General features: G+C 40.4%; 1 protein-coding gene across 1 annotated transcript in view; it reads left to right on the plus strand.

Annotated features, from left to right (window-relative positions):
• The window catches only part of rgs9b (regulator of G protein signaling 9b), an 89,723-nt gene extending 67,004 nt beyond the window's left edge, over positions 1–22,719 (plus strand). The window contains exons 12-19 of the mRNA XM_072558815.1: positions 48–161; positions 332–447; positions 2,659–2,746; positions 6,616–6,754; positions 7,396–7,481; positions 8,273–8,396; positions 18,861–19,360; positions 21,195–22,719. Coding sequence (XP_072414916.1) covers positions 48–161; positions 332–447; positions 2,659–2,746; positions 6,616–6,754; positions 7,396–7,481; positions 8,273–8,396; positions 18,861–19,360; positions 21,195–21,351 — 1,324 coding nt within the window. The 3' untranslated portion in view covers positions 21,352–22,719. The remainder of the gene's footprint in view (positions 1–47; positions 162–331; positions 448–2,658; positions 2,747–6,615; positions 6,755–7,395; positions 7,482–8,272; positions 8,397–18,860; positions 19,361–21,194) is intronic.
• Positions 22,720–24,364: the final 1,645 nt, after the last annotated feature.

A 24,364-nucleotide genomic window follows, 5' to 3' on the forward strand; every position in this document is an offset into this window, starting at 1 on the left:
TTGTGTTGCACTAAACATCGATTATTTTATAAAATCCTTTCCTCCAGAATGATGAAATACTGTGAGCAGTATTTTACCCACGACCCTATAATGTCAGGATGTCTCCCCAGCAATCCTTGGCTCACTGATGACACAACATTTTGGGAACTCAACACTCCAATGTAAGTGCTCAGGCTGTCGTGCTAAAGTTCAGAAACCCTAGAAAGTGATGCTTCCTTTTATCTGCATTATAGCACAGCAATCTCATCCTTTCCAAAGAGGGGACTTGCTTTGCTGTTCAGAGGTGACTGATAACTGCCACCTTTTGTTTTGTTGTTGGGTTCGGCTGCAGGGCGGATAACCCAACGAAGCTGCGAGTGGAGCGCTGGACCTTTAGCTTCGCGGAGCTAATGAGGGATCTCAGAGGCCGACAGAATTTTGAGCTGTTCCTCAAAAAGGAATTCAGCGGTACGTGAGGGCAGATGTTGTCAGGACTAGCTCAAACATACATAATGGGATGTGATGTTCTCTGAGTGTTTGGTGACTGATGGGTCAATTTACTTGAGGGGTCTATCCATTGGGGTATGAAATGGGGAAAGATGATTGTAAACTGGTGGGGCAGCAAGTGCAGCAGGAATGGTTTCCTACTGGTCTCTGTTTCTCATGTTGTTAAAGGAGGTGGGAAGACTTGGGATATGGACAACAAAATGTTAGGGTGAATAATGTTATACATATGACTTAGGAGCAGGAGTAGGCCATTCAGCCCCTCAAGCCTGACGTTCAATTTAGAGTCACAGAGCTGTACAGAATAGAAACAGACCCTTCGATCCAACTCGTCCATGCCGACTAGATATCCTAAATAGATCTAGTTTAATTTGCCAGCATTTGGCCCGTTTCCCTCCAAACTCTTCCTATTCATGTACACATTCAGATTCCTTTTAAATGCTGTAATTGTACCAGCTTCCACCACTTCCTCTGGCAGCTCATTCCATACATGCACCACCCTCTGCATGAACAAGTTGCCCCTTAGATCCTTTTTAAATCTTTCCCTTCTCACTTTAAACATATCCCCTCTAGTTCTGGACTCCCCACATAAGACTGATCTAATTGTGATCTTACTTTCCTGTCTACCCCCTCATAATCTTCGACTCCCTTGTCAGTCAAGAGACCATCGAAGTCAGGCCTTAAAAATAGACAATAACCCAACCTCCACTGCTTTCTGGAGAAGAGAATTTCCCAGACCAATCAGGGAAAACAATTATCTTTGTCTCCATTTTATTGTATATTTGGTCTAATTTTTAAAAATGTTTGTATGTTTTTTTGCTGGCCAGTGCAGCATTTATTACCCATGCCTAATTACCCAGAGGGAATTATTGCTGTGGGTCTGGAGTCATTCGTAGGCCAGACCAGGTAAGGACAGCCACTTCTCTTCCCTGAAGGAAATTAGTGAACCAAATCAGTTTTTATAGGAATTTGGGAAACATAGGAACAGCAGTAGGCCATTGAGGCCCTTAAGCCTGTCCCACCATTCAATAAGATCATGGCTGATCTGTGGCCTAACTGCATATTCTATGTTAGGCCCATATCTCTTTGTACCCTTGCTTAAGAAAAAAGATTGTCTCAGACTTAAATTTAACAATTGAAGAAACATTGACCACCATTTGAGGAAAAGAGTTCCAAATTTCCACTACTCCTTGTGTATGGATGTGTTTTCTAATTTCTCTCCTGAATGGCCTGCCCTCATTCTCAGACTATGCCCAATGGATCTGGAATCTTCAACAAATAGAAATAATTTATCTTTATCTATCCTGTCTCCCCTTGTTAATATCCTGAAGACATCAATGTGATCACCCCCTTAACCTCATAAATTCTCGAGAATAAAGGCCTAATTTGTCTAATCTTGTCATCCTTGTAACACTATGTTGAACTCCCTCTCGGGCCGAAACACCCTTCCTTTATGGTAATCAACAGTAGTTACATGGTCGTCATGAGGCTAATATTTTATTAGATTCCGGTTTTGTTATCTGCCACATTGGAATGTGAACCCACTTCCCCAGAACATCAGCCTAGGATTCCACGTCCAGTGATACCACCGTCTCCCCCTTTAGCTTTAGTCTCCCATGTACTGACCATGAGTCCAAGATGCTTTCCTCAAAACTCTTTACATGCAGCATAGTGGATAAACACCTCCTGTTACAGACCCTAGTGGAGCTTCTGCCTCTTTCCAGATCTCAACATAATCATGTGGCAATCACATCTCATTACTCCATAAGTTCTTACTCTTAAACAATGTCTCCTCGGTCTAAGCACTCCCAATTTAAAATTTAAGTTTTCATATATGTAATTTCAAATTCTAGGAAGAATGGTAATTGAGAAGCAATATCTCAAATGGTTTTGAGAACATGGAATTCGCTGCCAGAGAATAATTGAGGTGATTTGAGTAGGTGTATTTAAGGAGAATCTAAACCTGTAGGAGAGAAGGACAAGCAGGGTTACAGTGACAGAGAGATAGCTGAGAAAGAGTGGCATGAGGCAGGGCCAATGGATTTGCTGTTGATTGTTTGAGCTGTATATTATTCATATCTTAAAATAGCCTATTATCTTCTGAACTATATCGAGTTATCTTGTGTGTATACCTATGGCGTGACAGATGGGCGAATCTTAATGTTTACATTTTAGGAGAGAACTTGGCATTCTGGGAAGCGTGCGAAGATTTAAAGCATGGAGAACAATCAAAGGTTAAAGAAAAAGCTGAGGAGATTTACAAGTGAGTTGCTCAGAAACATCCTCAACAATAACTACAACTCGCATTTATATAACACTTTTAATGGAGTGAAACGTCTCAAGGCACTCCACAGGAAGTTTATTTAACGAAATCTGACACTGTAACATGAGGAGTTCTTAAGTCAGATGAACAAAATCCTGGTCAAAGAGTAGGCTTTCAACAGCATTTTAAAGGAAGTGATGTAGGGAGGCAGAGTTTGAGGGAGAGAAATCCAGAGCCTAGGGCCTAAGTATCTGAAGGAATGGGAGTCCATGGTGGAGTAATGGACTGTTTCAGAGGCATTAATTGAAGTGTACAAAGATCTCAGAGAGTTATGGACTGGAGAAAGTTACAAAAGGGGAGACTGTCTCAGAAAGGTTTCTGAATTCAGGATCACAGCAGCCCAACCTGATCCTGGAGTGAAATGCTGTGTGACATGCTGGAAAAGAAGGTCTCAGTGCACTTTATTCAGGAGTCACCTAACTCCTTACAGCAGGTCCTCACTTAAAGTTGCAGCTCTGTTCCTGAAAATGGCAACTTTGAATGAAATAACTGTAAGTGAAAGTTGGTTCTGCATAAGAATCAATGTTAAAGCCAGAGTTGGGTTCAGGTTGGGAAACTGCACCATGCATATCCAGTATATTTCCAGCTGAAATAACTTGTAAAATAAAATGAATCTCTGCAATATGTTAACAGTATTTATTAAAAAAAATACTCGCCTATTGTTCTGTACTTTTAGATTGACCAGCCTCCATCTATTGGTAGACATTGGTCAATGCAAGTGACCAACTGACCAAGACTAGCTGCACCGACTAATGTCTATCGAGATAGAGGCCAGGACTTCAATGCAGAGTGAGACACATCAGCTAAGAACTTACCCAGGGTAAGGGAAGACATCGGTGAGGGCAAAAGACAGGCAGTGACCCAAGGGTGGGGGTGTAGGAGAGTGAAGCTAGTGTGAGGGAAGCAACTGAAGATCACAGTACTTGCAACAGACTCTGGGAACTTTAAAAGGAACCAGCAACGGGTGATGGGGAAGGGTGGGAGAGATGGACTGTAAGACTGAGAATAGGAATGGAAACATTGGGGAAGAGGTCATATACGCATTGCAGCAGGTCTGTGACAAGTCATATTAAAGCAAAAACAATGTTAAATTGATAACAAAAACATAAATTGCTGGAAAAGCTCAGCGGGTTTGACATCATCTGTGAAGAGAAATCAGAATTAATGTGTCGGGTTCGGTGACCCTTCCTCAGAACTAGAAAGGGTTTTGGGGAAGGGTCACTGGACATCTTGAAAAATGTCCATATTATGGAGGAGGGGTGCTGGATGTCTCAAAATGCATAAAAGTGGATAAATCCCCAGGACCTGATCAGGTGTACCCTAGAACTCTGTGGGAAGCTAGAGAAGTGATTGCTGGGCCCCTTGCTGAGATATTTGTATCATCAATAGTCACAGGTGAGGTGCCGGAAGACTGGAGGTTGGCAAACGTGGTGCCACTATTTAAGAAAGGTGGTAATAAAAAGCCAGGGAACTATAGACCGGTGAGCCTGACATTGGTGGTGGACAAGTTGTTGGAGAGAGCCCTGAAGGACAGGATTTACATGCATTTGGAAAGGCAAGGACTGATTATGGCTAGTCAGTGTGGTTTTGTGCATGGGAATTCATTTCTCACGAACTTGATTGAGTTTTTTGAAGAACTAACAAAGAGGATTGATGAGGGCAGAGTTGTGGGTGTGATCTATGTGGACTAGAATAAGGTATTCGACAAGATCCTTCATGAAAGACTGGTTAGCAAGGTTAGATCTCTTGGAATACAGAGAGAACTAGCCATTTGGATACAGACTGGCTCAAAGGTAGAAGACAGAGGGTGGTGGTGGAGGGTTGCTTTTCAGTTTGGAGGCCTGTGACCAGTGGAGTGCCACAAGGATCAGTGCTGGGTTCACTGCTTTTCATCATTTATGTAAATGATTTGGATGTGAACATAGGATATATAGTTAGTAAGTTTGCAGATGACACCAACATTGGAATTGTGGACAGTGAAGAAGGTTACCTCAGATTACAATGGGATCTTGATCAGATGGGCCAATGGGCTGAGGAGTGACAGATGGAGTTTAATTTAGATAAATGTGAGATGCTGCATTTTGGAAAAGCAAATCAGAGAAGGACTTAGACAATTCATGGTAAGCTCCTGGGGAGTGTGCTGAACAAAAAGATCTTGGAGTGCAGGTTCATCCTTCCCTGAAAGTGGAGTTGCAGGTAGATAGGATAGTGAAGAAGGCATTTGGTATGCTTTCCTTTATTAGACAGAGCATTGAGTATCGGGATTGAGAGGTCATGTTATGGCTGTACAGGACATTGGTTAGGCCACTTGTGGAATGTCGTGTGCAATTGTGGATTCCCCCCCTATCAGGAGGATGTTGTGAAACTTGAAGGGGTTCAGAAAACATTTACAAGGATGTTGCCAGGATTGGAGGATTTGCTGGGGCTGTTTTCCCTGGAGCATTGAAGTCTGAGGGGTGACCTTATAGAGGGTTATAAAATCATGAGGAGCATGAATAGGGTAAATAGACAAGGTATTTTCCCTGGGGTAGATGAGTCCAGAACTAGAGGTTTAGGGTGAGGGAGGAAAGATTTAAAAGGGACCTAAGGGGCAACTTTTTCAACAGAGGGTGGTGCGTGTATGGAATGAGCTGCCAGAGGATGTGATGGAGGCTGGTACAATTGCAGCATTTAAAAGGCATCTGGATGAATATATCAATAGGAATAATTTGGAGGGATATTGGCCAAGTGCTCGCAAATGGAACTAGATTAGGTCAGGATATCTGGTCAGCATGGATGGGTTGGACTGAAGGGTCTGTTTCCGTGCTATACATCTCTGTGACTCTATGACCCACAATGTTAACTCTGATTTTTCTTCACAGATGCTGCCAGACTTAATGAGCTTTTCCAGCAACTTGTTTTTGTTTGATTTACAGCATCCATGATTCTTTCAGTTAAATTAATGTTTTGATGCTACTTTATTAATGATGCTGAGGTGAAACAACATTAAATGAGTCAACTTTAAGTGGGAACTTCAGGTACTTATATTGAATTACTTTGCTTCAATGAAAAAATTGCAGTGTAAATCCTGCCAGAGAGACAACCATAACCTGGCAGAGGGTAAAAGGATAAGAATAGCAATAATATTAATTTTAATCTAATAAGGAAGAATAAAGTATAACAGAGGGATTAGTCTCTTGTCCTAGTCAAATGTTCAAGCCATATTCCAGAGGTATCAGCACAACGTCTAGGCTGTAGTGTAGGACTGAGGGAGGTTTGCACTGTTGGAGGTTCTGGTTGTCACATTGAGATGTTAAATCAAGATGCCATATGTCCTCTCAATAGAATGTAAAAGATTCCACAGCACGTTGTAAGATTGAAGAGTTGTGAGGATTACATGTGCTCAAATTGGCTGTTGTATTTCCAGCATTTCAAAACCATTTGCACTTGGAAAGGCTCTCCTGATATCTGCTAATGTTGTGCACCAATAGCATGTTCTTGAGAAAGGAGCAATAGTTCCACGTTATGCAGGAAATCATAAGCCAATTTAGTTGCAGTAATCATTGAACTGTTGAACTAAGGTATTAGATTAGTGGCCAGTCTATTCGTTTCTGTAAGCCTTATTAAAAGGGTTCAGAGGACTTTGCTGAGTTGTTAATGATTGAAGGAGCAGCAATTATTTCTGCACAGGAAATATCACCTTCTTTCTTGCACCTCTTAGCCCACAGCCTAAACTCAATGATAGCATGTTAACAAACACTAGCAGCCTGCAGTAAATGTTTCTTATGACTTGCAAAAAGCTCACTGATGGTAGATCTCTTTTTCTCTAGAACATTCCTGGCACAAGGCGCGAGGCGTTGGATTAACATTGATGGGAGAACCATGGAGATTACTGTGAAAGGCCTGCAACACCCACACCGTTATGTGCTGGATGCTGCACAGACTCACATCTACATGCTGATGAAAAAGGTCAACCATTCTTTTGTCTTTCTCTTTGCAGGTTTTCCAGTCATATTGTGACCCTTGAGTACCCAGTTTTAACGGGTAGGCAGATGCATCAGTGTTGCCCATTTTCTCCTCAATAACATAACTCCTGATCGAGATCTCAAGGTGAACAAAAGGGCAGCTTTTTGATGAGCAGGTTAAGACCCCATACAATGTAGTGGTGGAAGTAGGCCATTCAGCCCATTGAGTCTGCTCCCCCACTCAATGAGATCATGGCTGCTCTGATAATCCTCAACTCCACTTTCCTGCCTTTTCCCCACAGCTCATGATTCTCTTCCTGGTTAAAAATCTATCTCTGGCTTGAATATACTTAATGACCCAGCCTCGACATCTCTCTACTGTAAAGAGTTTCACAGATTCACTTCCTCCTGAGACAAGAAATTCCTCCTCATTTCTGTTTTAAATGAGTGAACCCTTATTCTGAGGTTATGCTCTCGAGTCCCAGACTATCCCTTAAGGGGAAACGATCTCTCTGTGCTTACCCTGTGAAGTCCTCTAAGAATCTTACCTGTTTCAATAAGGTCACGCCTCATTGTTCTAAACTGCAGTAAGTTGAATTTCATGCTGACACACTTGCCTCACTACTCCTTGTTTTTCATACACAGGATTCATACCCTCGTTTCTTAAGATCCCCCATTTATAAGGAGATGCAGAGTAAGGCTCTCATTCCTGAAGAGACCAAGCCAAAAAGGTGAGTATCGCAGTGTTTCCACTCTTAGACTAGTCACATTAAACTGGCATTAAGTTGTGATTTTGGATACAATGTCTGACAGAAGCAAGTTTAGTAGAAACTTACAAATGAAAACTTTTAAAATCTGCTGGCTATGGGCAAAGAGCAGGGAGAGTGGGATAAATTGAATAACTTTCAAAGAACTATTACAGGTTGATGGGCCTATCAGCAAGGAGAAAGTGAGGACTGCAGATGCTGGAGACCAGAGTTGAAAAGTTTGGTGCTGGAAAAGCGCAGCAGGCCAGGCAGCATCCGAGAAGCAGGAGAAGCGACGTTTCGGGCATAAGCCCTTCTTCAGGAATGGGGCTGGTGTGCCAAGCAGGCCGAGATAAAAGGCCTATCAACAAGTCATTTGTCTGCTTATCCTTTATTTTCTCTCTTTCTCTCTCTGTCTCTCTGTCTCTCTCTCTCTCTCTCTCTCTCTCTCTCTGTTGTTTCTAGTTCTGAAGGAGGGTCATAAGAGTTGAAACACATGCTGCCAGACCTGCTGAGTTTCTTTGGCAATTTGTTTTTGTTTGTTTCAGATCCTCGTAGTTCTTTGTTTTATTCTTGCACAGCTGCAGCTCAATTCGATGAATATACCAGAGGCCAGGGACTTCTGATGTATACACCATAGTTGTCGATTATTAACTAACTCCCACCAGTGCAGGCAGTGGGCTGAGTTATTTATCTGTCATAAATAGGTGTACAAACACAGAAGGAACAATGAGATTTTTCATGCCTGTTAAATGATGATATTTTGTTGTTTTCAGTAACTTTCCCTTCATGAAGAGACACAGACGCTCCAGTCCGAGTCCTGTCATCTTGCGGCAGCTCGAGCAGGAGGCCAGAGCGAAAGCAGCTGCCAGTGGCCCGAAGGTGGTCGATATTACACAGGTTATGAGCAAGTTAGATCGCAGGAACCAGCTGAAACAGGAGCCTTCCAAACAAGAGGCATAGGAAAGACCTTCAGGAAATGCTAAACCATCACCTCTGCAAAATGTTTAACAAATTAGCCACTTAACACAGACAGGGCATCTAATCAGAGCTCGAAGTATGAGAGGATGGGGCACTAGCACTTGCTGAGCTGTCATATTATTTCATTGTGACATCCCTCCATCCCCTCCCTCCAGCATCCCCTTTTCTGCCCATCTTTCTGCTCCACCAAACTCTTCCCCTTCACATCCCACCTCTGCCCTTCATACTACTCCCTCCAAGCTCCCTTCCATCTCCCTTCTTGCCCCCCCCCCCCCTTGCCTTTCATCCCCACCTTCCTGTGCAACAACCCACAGTGGATAAGGAAAATTCTAGGCAATTTCACTCAGGTGTTGTTTGTAAATGACACACTGTTCACACGGGAAAAAATTGTTTGCTAATCCTTTATATTTCTTGTTTGCCAATTATGATTTTAAAAACTCACTCACAGGATGTGACTAGCCAGGCCAGCAGTTATTGCCCAACCTTCCTTATGCAAAAGGGTAGTTAAGAGTCAACCACATTGCTGTAAGTCTGGAGTCAGATGTATGCCAGACTGGGAAAAGGCAGCAGTTTGGTTTCCTAGAAGGCAGACGGCTTTTTCCTTGACAATCAGCAATACGGTCATCATTAGACTCTTAATTCCAGATTTTTAATTGAAATAAAATTTCACCATTTGCTAATTTGGGATTTGAACCCAGGTCCCAAGGCATTACCTAGGTCTGTGGATGAATACCAATAGGCTGTCTCCATCCACATTTATGGTGAAGTGCACCATCACTTCACTTGCATGAAACAGTTTTGTGGAAAACTTCTTTTTAACATACTACAAGATCCACAGCATTCCCTGTCACCAGTTATAAATCCTTTCACCATTAAGAGCAAATACATATAGGCAGTGGGGATCTATTTATTTTTATTTATTTATTCAGTCATGTGGTATGGTTGTCGCTACCTGAGTCAGCATTTTTTGCACATCCCTAATTGCCCCTTCAGAAGGTGGTGGGTGAGCTGCCACCTTGAACCACTGCATTCCATGTGCTGTAGATTGACCCATAATGCCATTTGGGAGGAAGTTACAAGATTTTGACCAAGTGTCACTGAGGCTTGGCCCTTTATGTTACACAAGGAACCTTATTGACCTCCAACTCAATGAAATGAGGCATCTATTAGTTTTATTACCACCCAGCCCAAATGCCATTCTGCGACGAATATACTCACTGTCACTTTGCCTTTGGAAAGGTGTTTGCCCAGGTCAACAGGCTTTCTGACAGGGGAGGAAGAGAATCAGCTTTCAGGAAATTCCCAGTGATTGCCTTGAGCGGTGGATTCCAGGTTAATTATTGTATACTTATAAAATACCTCCTCTCGTCTGACAAAAGCATCTCAAAGCACCTGTTATAAGTAATTACAGTAATTATGTAACGCAGTCACTGTTAGTATGTGAAAAAAGGCAGGAAGCCATTGTGCATTCAACAATATCCTGCAAAGGCCAGTAAGAGGAATGAGTATTTCACTCATTCTTTGGTCATTAAACCTTTGTCACAACACTGAAAAAATTCCATTCACTGAGATTCTTTAACCTTTACTGAAATGGCCAGACTGGGCCTCGGTTTCACCTGAAGGACTAGATTAGCCCTCGAACCCAAACTCAGGAGCAAGAGTCTTTGATCCCAGCTGATGCTAAAGGGTCATTTTTTAAGCATGAGGTCCCAGCACAGAGCTTTGTCCTTTAGAAACAGGTTCTGTGCAAGTAATTTTCTGTCTGATGTATATTGCCAGGAAGGCTGCAAAATCAGCCTTAATGCTAGCTTTTGCTTGACAATACTTTTATGTGAAGCACCTTGGTATGTTTTACCCTCAGTAAAAACAAAATTAAAAGTACAAGTTGTTGCTCTCAGTACAACTGCACCAACAACATGTCATTTAGATTCCAGCTGCGTAATTTGCTTTGCAGGGATTGTCAAAGAATTATTTTCATGCAAGCAGTGTCCCATTATCGAATTGTTCATTGAGATTGATTGATGCATTTGGTTTTCTATTGGTTTTCATGTGTAGCCTAACCTTCCCAGTTCCTTACTCCACCATTCTGTCTATCCAACCACCTCACATACCGGCCTGCATCCCCTGCCATAAACCATACCATGACACGCCTCAGCTTTCAAGAATCTCCACAATCACAAGCCCATCACCATCTCATATTTCTACGTTTCCCTTCGAGTCCTGAGTATGTGCCTATCTGAAACCGTACCAGTTAATGTCTATGCAAATTTAAATAATGGCTACTGAACACAGGAGCCAGTGATAGTTGATGTACAAGCTGAAGATTTTGCTGTTTATTGGTGAGATCTAATATTATCTGTCTTCAGCTCATTATTTTAGACCCTGCATTGGTGGGTGGAGGGATTCTGAAGGTGTATCCTTAGAAATCTACTCCTCAAACACATTGCTGGACAGGCAACTTAGCAACAAGAAGACTAATAGATGGCCTTTATATCTAGAGGATTGGGGTTCAAGGACACAGAATTTATGCTGTAGTAATTTAAAAAATGCTGGTTAAACCCAAATTGGAATACTGTGAGCAGATCTAGGCACCACAACTTAGGAAGGATTGCTTTGGAGGGAGCAATGTAGGCTTACAGTAATGATATCAGGTCTTCAGGGTTCAGTTGTGAGGAAACATCGTACAAATTAGGCTTGGTTTCTGTAGAATTTAGAAGGTTAAGGGTGATCTGTCCAAAGTCTTCAGGATACTAACAGGAAATGTCTGGGCAGTTAAAAATAAACTATTTCCACTGGTTGGGGATTCCAAAGTTAGGGAATGGACGATGTAACACTTAGGGCCGGACCATTCAGGCAGGATATTAGGAAGCACTTCTACACACAAAGGGAGATACAGGATTGGAACTCTCTCCCACAAACAGCAGCTAATGCTAGGCCAGTTGTTCATTTTAAATCTGAGATGGATTTTTTTTTTGTTAAGCATAGGTATTAAGGGATATGGGCCAAAGGCAGGTATATGGAGTTAGGCCACAGATCAGTGGAATAGGCTTGAGGGGATGAATGGCCTACTCCGGTTCCAATGTGTGGAAAAGTTCAACCTGGTCACATGGCTCATTGACATCTCAGGGGAGCTGTAAAGTGATGGGTACCAGGTCTCAAGGGCTGATGAGAAGGGGAGCAGAAAAATAGTCTCCAAAAAAACCCCATAAAAATAAAGAATAACAATTGCACTTAAAAATCTAGTGACAGAATGCAATATAAATACAGGTGTAGATTAATTACCTAGCCCATCTCAAGTCTTAAATGTGAAATTGTGTCAAGTTTATTAACATCCCAATACTGCTGTCAAGATAATTGCTTGTTTTATGAAAATTAGCTATGAACAAGTTCAGTCATTCCTTTTAGATAATTTCTGTCTGTTAGTTACTAAAGCTGTGACACAGTGAGAATAAGTTAACAAGCTGAAACAACATAGGTTATGGCAGTCTTGAACTCAGGTTTTTGCCTCATGATCATGGAAACTCAGCACAAAACCAGAGCAACCAAATGCTGCTCTTGTACAGAGGCCACTTCACACAAACCCTCACAGCGTAGTTTGATGTTCAGGTGGGTGTGAGGTACTGTTGGCACTGCTGACACTCCTCAAAACTTTGCATGAACACTTTCCATTGACCCTGCAGTGGTGTTGAGAATTTTGGACATTTGCTGTACTGAGAGTGTGAACTGTCTGCGGTGAGTGAGGGAAGACTACTGAAGCCATCAGAGACTATCAGCAACCGTCTCTATAGTTACATATCTTCAGATCTTCCACTGTATGTGTCTCATGACTCTGTCAACCCACATTCTTTAAGTAAAATGATTCAATATGTACGTCAGAAAGGAACCAAAGCGATAGTAAAGTTAACAGCATTGTTTGTTGCTGCTGTTTTAAAATATTTCTTCTTGGCTGCACTATGAATACTTCTATTTAGGCAGTAATTATTATATAAGTGGTTGTACTAATAAAAGAATTGGCTTGGGAACAGTTTAAATTAACTTGTAATTGTAAGCCAACAGCCCTGAATGCTTGAAGTCTTTAATATATAATTGTTGAGGGAATTTAATTTGTTTATTTCTCCCTCCTGCCTAATATCCAATAATTTTTATACCCATTGTATATAAATAGACTCGTTCTAGAGAGAGCAGGGGGCTTCTGTTTGATAGAATCAAATCACCACCTCAAATCTCAATTGTGTTTTGTTTCTGGAAATCATTTAAAATAATTTATTCTTGTTATAAAAGATCTTTGTACTTGCATATGACGTTGGTTTGGGTATCCTGAAATTGTGGTTGAAACATCTGGTTGGGAGCAAGAGAGTCTAGAAAGAGTTCTATCAAGTTTTTTCATCTCAAGCATATTCCCGTGGGTAGTCCGTGACAGTACACATTATTCACCATCAGTAGGGAAGACCCTCCAGCTTCAGCAGCCTCTCTCACGCTTCTGTTTTGAAAAGGTCATTGTGCTGGTCTCATTTAAAACTTCTGTCCTTTGCTGTTATTTAGGTAGCCCTGTCATCTTCCTGTCGGATATGCATAAACAGACTTACATCTTAGTTTTTTTTCTTTTTGTGCAATGTTGTTAGTATCTCAGTCACAATCTGCTCTGAAAATATCATATAACATAGTTAAGAGGTTCTGCTAACTTTACAAAGTAAACTAAGCTCACCATGATACTGATTCGCTAAAATAAAAGTAAATCAAATTATAGGATAGCATACTGTCCTATATGCTACAGAACATGCAGTAAGAATGAATTGCCTCTAAGAAAACACATAAGGAAGCTATACATAAATATAACACAGTGGTAATAGGAGGCTTTATAGAGAATAATCCATAGGTCATGAAGAGCTTTATATACAATACAGCAAACAGCTTCCTACAAGGCAACAAAAGATGTGGGAGGCTATTTATCAGATAAGAGTCTGTTATAATGCATCCATTCAGTTTTACAAACTCCAGAAACAGGCTCAAGTAATTTACCTGCATCATTACAACCTGTTTTAAGGCAAGTTTGAATTTATAGTGTTTGAGATATTTTATTCCAGTCTAATTGTCTGTGCAGTAAACAATCTTGTAGTTTTAAACTAGTCAATCCAGCTTGTATTACTGGTTCAGCTGCAGTGATGACGTGCTGGAGTATGAGACTAAATCAGGGTCTTATTAAACAGGGAGAAGTTGGTTTTGTGATCCATGTACCATGTAATTGCTGGTTACAGCTGGGTCACTGTGGCGTGGCTGCAGAGCCCACTGTACCAGAGAGATTGGAGAGTAGCCAGTCCCTGAGTTGCTTTCTCGCAAAGCCCAATTTAACCAGAGCAACCACCTGAGGACAGGTTTCCTCAAAGCCAAAACTGGCATTAGTAAAACAAAGAGGAGAATGAAGGGTTTGGACAAGTAACTGGAACTCCAGTATCACACATGATTCATACCACAGTGACAGTTACACAAGGTTATTGAAACAGATTGCAACTGTGATATATCCTTCAAACTGCCATGGTAATTTCTTGTTTTCATTGCATGTTGCAAACAAGAAATGACATTGCAGTTATTTTCACGGGTATGCTGCAAACAATCTAACCACTGTTATCAAAGACTCCGTCTTCCAGCAACGAGGTAAAATAGACGAGAGTGAGGACTGCAGATACTGCAGTTTAGAGTCAAGTGTGTGGTGCTGGAAAAGCACAGTAGGTCAGGCAGCATCCGAGGAGCAGGAGAATCGATGGTTCGGGCAAAAGCCCTTCATCAGGAATAGAACTGAAGGAGTATTTATAACTATAGTGATTAGCGACAGTAACACAAGCTGAAAATTCTCATCAAAAATCTGAAAACATCCCAGAGACCTAATGATGCAGAAGGAGGCAGTCCTCCCCCCCACCACTCCACCCCTCCACCCCTCCCCCACCCTTCGAGTTCAATATACGAACACTGAATACGAAAGATCAACTGGTCAATGCTGGTCCCATGTAACTATGATGCTTTGTGCCTCACTACGTATATATGTATGTGGAGGAGGCAAAATAATGATATAAACTTAGTTCAACAAAGCTGAAAAATGTGGAAGATTCTTCTCTTAGGAAATAGCAAATGGTTCAAGAGAGCAGTCTGGGCCTGATTATTGTATTCATCCAAGATGATCTCTGACCCAGCCAACACTAGGAACAACCCTCAACTGAAGAAATTCCACAAATTACAGGCCCACAAACCCCTGACAAAAGAAACACCTTCTGACATCTAACCTAGTTTTGGTCTTACAAACTAAAAACAAAATGCTGTAAATCTGAAACAAACACAGAGAATGCTGGAAAATCTCAGCAAGTCCAACGGCTTCTGTAGTGAGAGAAACAGAGTTAACGTTTTGAGTCCAGTATGACTCTTCTTTAGGTTTGAATTTGGGAACTGAATTTTGACGAAGAGTCAGACCAGACTCGAAATATTAACTCTGTTGCTTTCTCCACAGAGGCTGCCAGACCTGCTGAGTTTCTCCAGCACTCTGTTTTATTTGGTCTTAAATGACATTATGTGATTAACACTGGACATATACTACACATGGTACTTTTAAAAACTAAATTCCACAAATTAGAGCTCCTCTGAAAGAGTGTGAGGTGGATTTTCAGAATGACGTCTCTTGTCTGCAGATGCTATTTCATGTTCATTTAATAAAAATAAAGTCATATCAATCATTGCACATCTGCTTTGTGTGATTTCTGTTACATCTGGATGATGTTGCGTCAAACTCAGGTTTATTCATGTTTGCTGTTGTGTGTTGCATTAAATCACTCCAAATCTGCTTCATTTTCATTGTGTCTTTCACGCACTGGTGATCAAAGATTCTTTTCATTCCATGAATGCCACCATTGTAGTTGATCTTGATCTGATGCCTTTTTGCATCTCTATTTGAAAATCTAACACCTGCATTTTTCTTAGCAGATACATTTTCCTAACCCTTTTGTGCAGGCTCTGATATTGCCTATATCAGTAGTTGACTTAGTATTTAGTATGCCTTCATCTTGCAATAAGCTGGAAATGATTAGAAAGCTCCAACTGATGATATGGTGAGTGACTGGACTGTTTTGGGACCCAACATCTTGGCTTTAAGGAAGGAAGGATGCCTGATGATAAGAATGTGCCGATACCGTTCTACAATCAGATGCACTTGTGGCCCTGTCCTGCCACAATGGGTTTTTTTTGTAGGAAGTGGGTTTTACTGTTATATCCTGTTGTTCACAATTTGGTGAGCTGATGTTGTCCTGAGCTGTGTGTAACTAGTTTTCCTTTTAATGGCTGTGCCAGAAATAGATTTCCTCTAAAAATGTAAAACTAAACTAGAGAATGAAAGAATGCAAGGGATTTTCCTTTTACGTAGTATCAAGAAATATAATCTTTGTCAATGCTGAAGAAAACAGAAGCTAAAATGGATAAAGGCAGCAAACGTTAATGAAAGGCAAATCATGCTTAATCAATCTACTGGCATGTTTTGAGGATGTAACTTCAAACATTTTTGAAGATGCAAGGTCTAATAAATAAGGGAGAACCATCAGATGTGATCTGTTTGGATTTTCAGCAAGCTTTTGATAAGACGTTAATGAGCAAAGTTAAAACACATGGAATGGAGGTAATATATTGTCATGGGTTAAGAATTGGTGGACAGGCAAGAGGCAGAGAATGGGAAATAAATAGTTTTTTTCCTGAGTGGCAAGCAGTGACTAGTGGGGTACTACAAGGATCAGTGCTTGGGCCCAAACTTTTCATAATATATTTGAAATTTGCAATTTCCCAATGACATAAAACTGGACAGAATTATGAGTTATGAGGAAGTTGGAAGGAGATGTCATGGTGATTTAGACAAGTTGAGTCAGTGAGAAACACATGGCAGATGCAGTACAACATGGCTACATGTAGGTGTACACTTCAGAATACTGTATGTGGAAGAGTATCATTGAAATAATGATATATTGGGAAGTGTGAAAGTACAAAGGTATTAGGGTGTTCTGGTACACCAGTAAATGGAAATAGATAGACAGGTGCAGCAAGCAATTAGAAAGGTGTGTTGGCCTTCATTGCAAGAAGATTTGAGTTCAGAAGTAGGGAGGTCTTGCTTCAATTGGACAGGACCTTGGTGAGACTATACTTGGAGTATTGCACAGAGTTTTGGTTTCCCTTTGTAAAAAAGGATATACTTGCCACACAGAGAGTGCTGTGGAAGTTCATTAGGCTGCTACTATAGATGGCAGGACTGCCCTTTGAGGAAAGATTGGTTCAACTTGGCTTGTATTCACTGGAATTTAAAAGGATGAGAGGGGATTCTAACAGACTGGACTGACTAGATGCAGAGAGGATGTTTTCACTAGTTGAGACTAGCTATCTCCTCCACAACATCTCCATGCTCCTCCAACCCCCCCAAAACTCCTCAACTGCCCACTCTTCCTCAACATTCCAACTTTTCTGCTACCTCCTCCCCCAAAGCTCCTTAACTTCCATATTTCTCAACTCCCAAAGTTCCTCAACTTCCTCTCCTCCTGAACTCCCCAACACTCCTCAACCTCCCCACTCCTCCTCAACCTCCCTACCTACTACTCAATCTCCTTAACCCTTTTCAGAATACCTCTCCAAGTCCTTCACAAGCCTTCCTCCAGTGATCCACAACCTCCCCACTCCTCCTAAGCATCCCTACACTTCTTGAACCTCCACCACTGCCCTACCCTGGTGCGATATAAAGTAATAGCAAATTCATAGCTAACTTGACAAAATACATAGACACTGAGTGCAGAGTAACAATTTCTCTAGGAATTCATAATCCTTTCACATACTATAGGTAGATTTTGATGTTTGAGTTCCTTCATTAATTTACAATCTTTGGATCAATTACAAATACCTAGTTACTGATCAGTTTTGGTAGATTAACACTACAGAAGGTTACATACTACATAAACAGTCCAGAAGGATGTTGTAATTATTTGAATGTTAGAAACCAACATTCAAATCCATTACATTTCTCTTCTTTTTATTCAGACTGGTTTCGGAATTACGTATCAATAGAGCTCAATTCCCAGTGGAGATCAGATTGGGACTCTTTGTGATAGTGTGAAATGGGTGATGGTAACAGTACATTATATATTTTCCCCCATTTTAACTTTCAGTGGATTTCTGACCAGAAACCTCACCTAATGGAACACATAAATGTCCATAAGTAGTTAGTGCTTATTATATGACAAAGTACACAACCACTGCTTGTCAATCATCTCTCTTGAGTTCACACTGGGTCATATTCATACTGAATTTTCCAATGCATTTTGGGATCATAAAAAGTACTCTGTTTCTGACCTTTTCATTGCGAGATCTTCCATTTACAGAGAGAAAAAAAACACCCAGAATCCCCACAAAGGATGTATATGAAAAGAATCAGTTCAAACAGGATTCGATTGCTGTTTGTAGAGTATCATTTGTAGGGCAATGGGGAAAAGATGAGGAAGTGGGATTAAATGAATTGCTTTTGTAGAGAATTTACACACACCTGATGGACAAATGGCCTCCCTCTCTGTAACCATTCTTCGGCACCATGCAAGCAGCTGCTTTAGCAGCTTTCACAGGATATAGAGGTCACTGAGGCAGTGGTAACAGTAACATTCAACACCCCGCTCTTATGACAATGGTCTTCTCTTGGTAATACATGGCCTTCTGCAAACTGGAATGCACAGACCGTGTTTGGAATTCCAGGCTTGCAATGTAGAAATAGGCATTTCTAGTGGACTCTCCCTAGACTCACGACAGCAGAATGACAAAATGGATGTACATTTAGCAACCCAATATATTTCTATACAAAGTATGATCACAATTTCCTCACCCTGCAGCTATGGCAACAGGTCATAAACGGCACTATGGAGTACACCATGAACAACAGCTACTGGTGAACAACTTCTCAAAACAATTCGATCTTATGGCCAACAATTCCCCCAACAAATGAAAGGAAATTTCTTCCTGCAATGTCATAATTCCAAATAAAACATGGTTTCTTTTATTTTATTTACTTGCTACACAGACAAAAAGCATCAATTGTGTAATCCAATGCATTATTCTCTAAATTCTCTTTTATAGTTTCAACATAATCCTGGTGTCTGTCAGGCTTCAAGGTTTTTTTGCATTGAAAGGGTTGTGCTGGTGGCAACCAGAAAATGGTACAAGAAAGGCTCAGAGATGCTCAGTCATTGAGTAAGTTCAAGATTGAGATCAGTATATATTTCCCTGATCTTACTGAATGGCTTTGCAGGTTGGAGGAGCCAAATAGACTATTACTGCTTCTATTATTATGTTCTTGTGCTCTAAATCATTTTTCTTATTTTTTTATAGATATGTAGGTTTACTGCACCTGTTTCCCACCTGACGGTGTACACAGGCCTATGTATCTCACCTTGTTCCCTGAGTCCACCCTTATCCAATCCTGCCAACAGAGATCTGCCCTTCCGCACACCCAGGTACATCCCAGTAGCAAATAGTGCCTTCTGCCCCTCACCGATTAGTGTCGCATTAGACAGTACCCCAACAACGGGAAGAAAATGGCAGCAAAATCATTTGGTCTCTAATCAATTTTCCTCAGTTGCTGAAAATACTGACTTGTCAGTTGAATCTGAATCAAGCACCTGCAACCAGATACCTGGGCCCGTGGAAACCAAACCTTCTCAGAAATCCAAAATGACTCTGTCCTTCAGCAGGTTTTTGAAACGGGGATTTTCAAATTCACCAGTCTTTGCAACATTGTCTCCCAAATGCATCTCATTGAACAATCGAAAAATCCAACCTCTGAATGGGGCAGAGAAGCAGCTGCAACAAAAGACAAGAAGAGTGTCCAAGTAAGCAATTTCACTTTTCAACCGCTCTCAGCTAATAATGATGACACTTTGAAGAGTTTTAGGAATAATTGTAAGCCAGTCAGATCATTGAATCTGTTCCTCCTACTCAATTAAATCAAGGCTGATCTATAATTCAATCTAACTTCTTCATATTTGTCCCATTAACCTTGATATCCTAATCTCTAGTCCATCCTGTGAAAATAGGGTCGTGTGTTGGGATGGCACATGCGATAATAAATTAGCACGTGCAAAAGAAATCAGTGATGGAGACATTATAAATGTCATTGGCATTTCTGGACTAAGAAAGTGTTATAAATACGTTTTATTTACAGACTATGAGGAACTGGAATATAGACCTGTTGAGACATATCTGGTTCATGATGTTTTATCATGTGATTTCTCAAAACTGAAACATCGCAAAGGTTTAGTTCATTTTATGCTTATAAAACATCAAGTGGAGAATCAAAGCTTTTGAGAGACAAGACAGGTTTTATTAATTTAATTACTAGACAGACTGGTGGAAGGGGCCCTGAGTGTAAGTTTACCCAGCAGCAGTTTCTGAACTGCAGTTCCTAACTTTCCCAGTGAATTGTGTTGGGAAAGTTGAAGAAAGACTCCAGGCTGCAAAAGCTGGTTTCTAATTCTTCTGGAAAATAGCAGAAAATCAAAAACAATTGCCAAGATCTCTTACAGTTGAAACATTTATAACCAACTCGACTTTTTTTGAAGTCTGATTTGAACAACATTTAAATTCTACAACAGTTATGTTGCAGCTTTGATAACAGGAAGTTGTCTGAGTTATGAGAAGTGTTTCTTTGTTTGAATTCTTTGACTTACAACTGAAAATGGAAAGACATTAGCCCCCTTTTTTAAAAACCCATAAAATTTCTACAGAGCTGCATTATCTTCTTATCATGTGTGAATGTGTATATTTAGGATTAAGTTTAATTCTGACCAGTGGCTTATGTGCTAACAACTTATTTAAAGAATATGCCCTTTTTAATACATGAGTTATTTCTGACTTTATTAAACAAAACCTGGAGAAAGTGTCTTTTGCTCTAGTTAACAATCATGAAGTAACTGTTGTGATTGGTACCAGCTGGATCTTGTTGCCTATGAGACCCTTGGTTAGGGTTGTTAACCCAGGCCAATCAGGAAGCCCTGACTGACCAATATTAACAGTGAATTTCACACACACGCACGCACACACGTACATACGTACGTGTTGAGGGGAAAAAAAGAAAATAAACAGGAGTCTCCTTTTGCTGTGATGGGTACTGCTTGTCAACAAAAAAGAAAAAAAAAGAAAAAATTAACAGTGAATTTAGCATCCCCTCAGTTAAGGGGACTGACTCTCAGCTGGCTGGCTACAGTCAATGTACTGTGCATAAGTCAATAAAGGGTGACTTGGTGATGGGATATTGTCTTCTGTGCAATTATTCCAGTAATCATTTTGGTGATTAAATAAAATATTTACACTTATGGTACAGTTTGTGAAGTCATGAGGCTTGATTCCCCACACAATCCTCCCTCAGAGTGATAACAAAGGAGTCTAGCTGGACTACAGAAATGGTCTGAACAGTGATCCCTGTGTTTGGCACTGTACCAACATCCCATTACCATGATCTGACTGAACAATGAAGAATAGACTTGGTTCAGTTATTGGAAAGCATTAGTGCCCATTTAACAGTTTCTCAGCATGAGTTAGTACTTGCTGAAAAGATCACATAATGAAATTAGAGGCAAATCGTTAAACAATTAAAAAGCCTAGAATAACAATGACCTTTTAAAAATGAATTTAAGTGGTTTATTATATTTTATTCTGTTCTTTTAGTTTTTTCCAAATCAAAGTAGATATGCCAACCGAGTGCAGAATTTACCCCATAGATTCTGAGGACGAGGATGAAGATTGTCATCGTACTTACAAGGACTCTGTGAATGAAGTCATTTGTCCCTGGGAGAGCGTGGCAGAGGAAAGTAATGCAGGATGATGGGAGTTCAATTTAAGACCAATGGACTATGAGATACCTAAGTACTTGAGTTGTCTTAATGTGAAGAAAGCAGCTATTCTGCAAATTTAGCAAAAGCTGTGAAAGAAACACTCAATGTGATGGTGGTATTTTGTTTGTCACATTCTTAAATTCCTTCTTTTATTAATGACAAATTTTCACTTCTATTTCTCTTAGTAGAGCACTTCTGTTCCCTCACTTAGACCATTCAGGTTGCCGGAATTCTGCCACGAGCTGTGGGGAACTAAAACTGTAGGCACAAAGTAGAACATTGACCCTATAGAAGTGAGATTTAAAAATAAGAATTGGCAAACTCCACCCAAGAAAAGAACGTCACTGTAACCTGGACAGTCTAGCAGCATAGGGATGGATATAATAATTGCAGAGTGAGATGTTGCAATGCAATAAAAATAGTTTCATTTCTTTGAGGTTCAATTTATATATCACAGTATTTCTTGGATAACAATAATCCTGAGTGCCCTATTGTTTAAGGATTATACCTGCTCTGAATGTACATGGAACTAAAAGATTTTGGTTCCAGCTATGTATTTGTAATCTTCCTGTATAAAGGGATCAGTTATGATCTTGCTGGTATTGGCACTGTTTAAGTCATATGCGTTTTTATTATATAGATTTCTACTTTTATAAATAAAAAGGAAGACTTGCACTTATATAGCTCACAACGTTTGGATGTTCCAAAGAGCTTTCCAGTTAACACAGTGCTTTGAAGGATAGTCACTATTGTAACATTGCAAATAATATGTGGAAGTGTATGAACATGATATACTTGGCATTGGCCAATGCTGTAATTTGTTAAGACATCAGAGTCTTTCGGATGTTCTAGCATACATGCGACACTAAATAATCTGAATTACAAAAGCAAAATTATGCACAGTTTATTTTCTAGTTGTATTTGAAAGCAAAAGGTATGAGTCTAAACGTAGTTAGTAACAATACTACCTGTGAAGTCCACCGATTACATTATACAATGATGTGATATTGATATAGTAGGTGATAATTAGTAGAAATAAAACAAAACAATAGATCTTTATGAAATCATGTAAATGTATTGACAAGATTACTCATTTGTAAGCATAATTAAATATCTATTAACATCTGGAAGATGCTTGTAAGCATCAATTAGTCCAAATTTTATGAATGAATTTGAGAATGTAAACTATGCTTTCTGTTACCAGTCCTGATGCTGTAATTCTATTGTACAAGTGCCTAAACAGAGAGTTTATTTATTGTGATTTTAGTAAATTTATATCCTCTTTATTTCTTAATCAGTGTGAGCGTAAGTACTTCAGATTGAGTTGCTCCTAAAAGTGTTCCTGTTTGTAAGGTAGTCTGGTGATAAATTAAAAAGTATTATTTCAAAGTGTTTGACAGCTATTATTTGTGATCTCAATGTGGGTCTCATGGTTTTTGACAAATTTTATTGAAATCAGTGGAACTATTAAATATTCTGTCTCCGTGTAGACATCTGTTATATTGTGAAGCCAGATTTCCTGGAGACCTCACATGGAGGAATACCTTACAGGATGAAGGTAGCCAGGTGCCTTCAGCCCCTGCCATTCCCTGCCACAGACTCTGCCTGTCCATCCCTCACCTCCAGCCTCTCTCCCATTCAACATTCATCCAGTCTCGGCTGCCTATTAGAATTATAGAATTCCTACAGTGTGGATACAGGCCGTTCAGTTTTTTAAGTCCACACAAACGCACCCAAATCTACCCCCCCCACCCCGCCTTTATCTTTGTAACCCAGAATCCCCCATAGCTAATCCACTTAACCTGCATATCCCTGGACACTATGAGCAAATTAGCATGGCCAATCCATCTAACCTGCACATCTTTGGACTGTGGGAGGTAACCAGAGCACCCAGACAAAACCCATGCAGACATGGGGAGAATGTGCAAACTTTCTAAGCCAATTTCTGATTTGCCTCACCAAGTTTTCCTGAATTCCATGTGCTTTAACTCTCTCAATCAGTCTCCATGTGGGTTCTTGTCAAAAGCTTTGCTAAAATCCACATAAAATACATCAACTGAACTTTCCTCATCCATGCACTTGATCACAATTTTAAAAAATTCTAACAAATTCTCTGACAAAGCCATGCTACTGTCCTTAGTTAACTATGCCTTTCTATATGGGTAATAATTTTCTCCAACAGTTTCCCTACTATTGATGTGAGACTCATTGGTCTTAATTTCATGGTTCTGCACTGTATTGTTCTATGTTCTATCTTCTATCTCTACCATCCCTCTTGAAAGGGGAACCATGTTAGCCATCTTTGGCACTCCCCCGTGTCCAGAGAAAAATTAAAAATTTGGACCAGAGCCTCTGCAATTTCCTGTCTTGCTTCCCACAGCAATTTATCCAAGCCAGAAGATTTGTCCATTCTTAAGTCCAACAGAGTTTCCGATCTCTCCCATTTCCTATGTCAAGCAGCGTAATGATCCTCACAATCCCTTTTCTTGTAAGGCTGTACTATTTCTTATGGCTTGGAAAGGGTGGACGCTAAGAAATTGTTTCTGTTAGGTGAGGAGACTAGGACCCGTGGACACAGCCTTAGAATTAGAGGGGGTAAATTCAGAACAGAAATGCGGAGACATTTCTTCAGCCAGAGAGTGGTGGGCCTGTGGAATTCATTGCCGCAGAGTGCAGTGGAGGCCGGGACGCTAAATGTCTTCAAGGCAGAGATTGATAGATTCTTGTTATCTCGGGGAATTAAGGGCTACGGGGAGAATGTGGGTAAGTGGAGTTGAAGTGCCCAGCAGCCATGATCGAATGGCGGAGTGGACTCGATGGGCCGAATGGCCTTACTTCCACTCCTATGTCTTATGGTCTTATGGTCTAAGAAACATATAAAAAATTGCCTTTGTTCTAAATGAAATTGCACAGTTTCTCCAAGGAACATAGAAGCTGGACAAACTTGTGCCTGGCATCGAAATAAACTGTGAAATCTTGCTGGAGCAGACCACATTCCTGTTG

This window comes from Chiloscyllium punctatum, chromosome 39, assembly GCF_047496795.1.
Source record: "Chiloscyllium punctatum isolate Juve2018m chromosome 39, sChiPun1.3, whole genome shotgun sequence".
NCBI lineage: Eukaryota > Metazoa > Chordata > Chondrichthyes > Orectolobiformes > Hemiscylliidae > Chiloscyllium > Chiloscyllium punctatum.